This window comes from Olea europaea, unplaced genomic scaffold, assembly GCF_002742605.1.
Source record: "Olea europaea var. sylvestris unplaced genomic scaffold, O_europaea_v1 scaffold3057, whole genome shotgun sequence".
Classification (NCBI taxonomy): Eukaryota; Viridiplantae; Streptophyta; class Magnoliopsida; order Lamiales; family Oleaceae; genus Olea; species Olea europaea.
This window is the reverse complement of record NW_019249274.1, coordinates 5,364-6,408: the sequence shown is the minus strand read 5'-3', so window position 1 is coordinate 6,408 and position 1,045 is coordinate 5,364. Positions and strand designations below refer to the sequence as shown.

The window sequence follows — 1,045 nt, the reverse complement described above, 5'->3', positions numbered from 1 at the left end:
AGCATTGCACCAAGAAGAGGAAGCGGGTAGGCCTTGTCAAGAGCCAACACTTTTTCCATCATTTCCTTTACATCACTAGTTGTAGGATTACCCATCGCTATTATCGTCTGAATCTGATTGTGAAGCTGCTTGAGCAACCTAGTTGCATTTCTTTGCTCCTCAGCAAGCTGAGATGGTTGAATCTTGTTCATTATGGACAGCATCCCAATTGCTGAAAGATACATGATGGTGGACGAAAGCTTTAACGCCGCCACCGGAGCAGCACCACCAATTACACTTGTAGCCGCAATTCCTGCCATTGCAGCCACCGAGAGTGTGAGCGCATTAATCGATGTCAAAAGCAGGCTGTTCCAATTATTTCTTTGCTCTCCAATATTCTTGTACATCTCCACCCTATCTGCAACAGCCTCCAGGATTGCATAGAGTTTTGCCATTACCAATGGATCATGACCGTTATTATCATTTCTTTTAAACATATTGACATCGATAGGGCTACGTTTTCTGTCAGTGCAATTGTGTAAGTCAAGTTCCTCTCCCATCCCTTTGTTTTTAGCCCAGGAAGAGAAATATTTGTTAATCTCCTCGGAACATTAATGGTAGCCGTGATAATTCGTCCTCTTCGACTCCAGGATGAAGAACTGGATGAACACACGTTGTTTGAAGTTTGTGGGGAGGCCATTTCTTTTACGACAGTATAATCTTTTCTTGAGCTTCGATATATGGCCTTGGATGAACACACGTTGCTTGAAGTTTGTGGGGAGGCCATTTCTTTTACGACAGTATAATCTTTTCTTGAGCTTCGATATATGGCCGTGTGAATATTCTATTTCTTGGATTTTTCTTGTTTTTGGGAGATGTTTTCTGATGAAGAATTGTGTAGTTTGCTGCGCATATATATCTAAGTGGGTAGCTGACATAAAATCATAGACTGCAAATGAAAATATTTTTCAGCGTTTGATTGTTTAGTTTGAATCGGTTAATGGCAAGAAATCTGACATTTTCTTCAGTCTCACTCCTATGTTTTGGATGCTTGAATTGACTTTCA

At 40.9% G+C, this 1,045-nt stretch overlaps 1 protein-coding gene across 1 annotated transcript in view; it reads right to left on the bottom strand.

The window, feature by feature from the left end:
* The window catches only part of LOC111384955 (probable F-box protein At4g22030), a 12,217-nt gene extending 11,783 nt beyond the window's left edge, over positions 1-434 (bottom strand). Inside the window, exon 1 of the mRNA XM_023009303.1 lies at positions 11-434. Within this exon, the coding sequence (XP_022865071.1) occupies positions 11-434 (424 nt within the window). The remainder of the gene's footprint in view (positions 1-10) is intronic.
* Between the last annotated feature and the right edge of the window lie 611 nt (positions 435-1,045).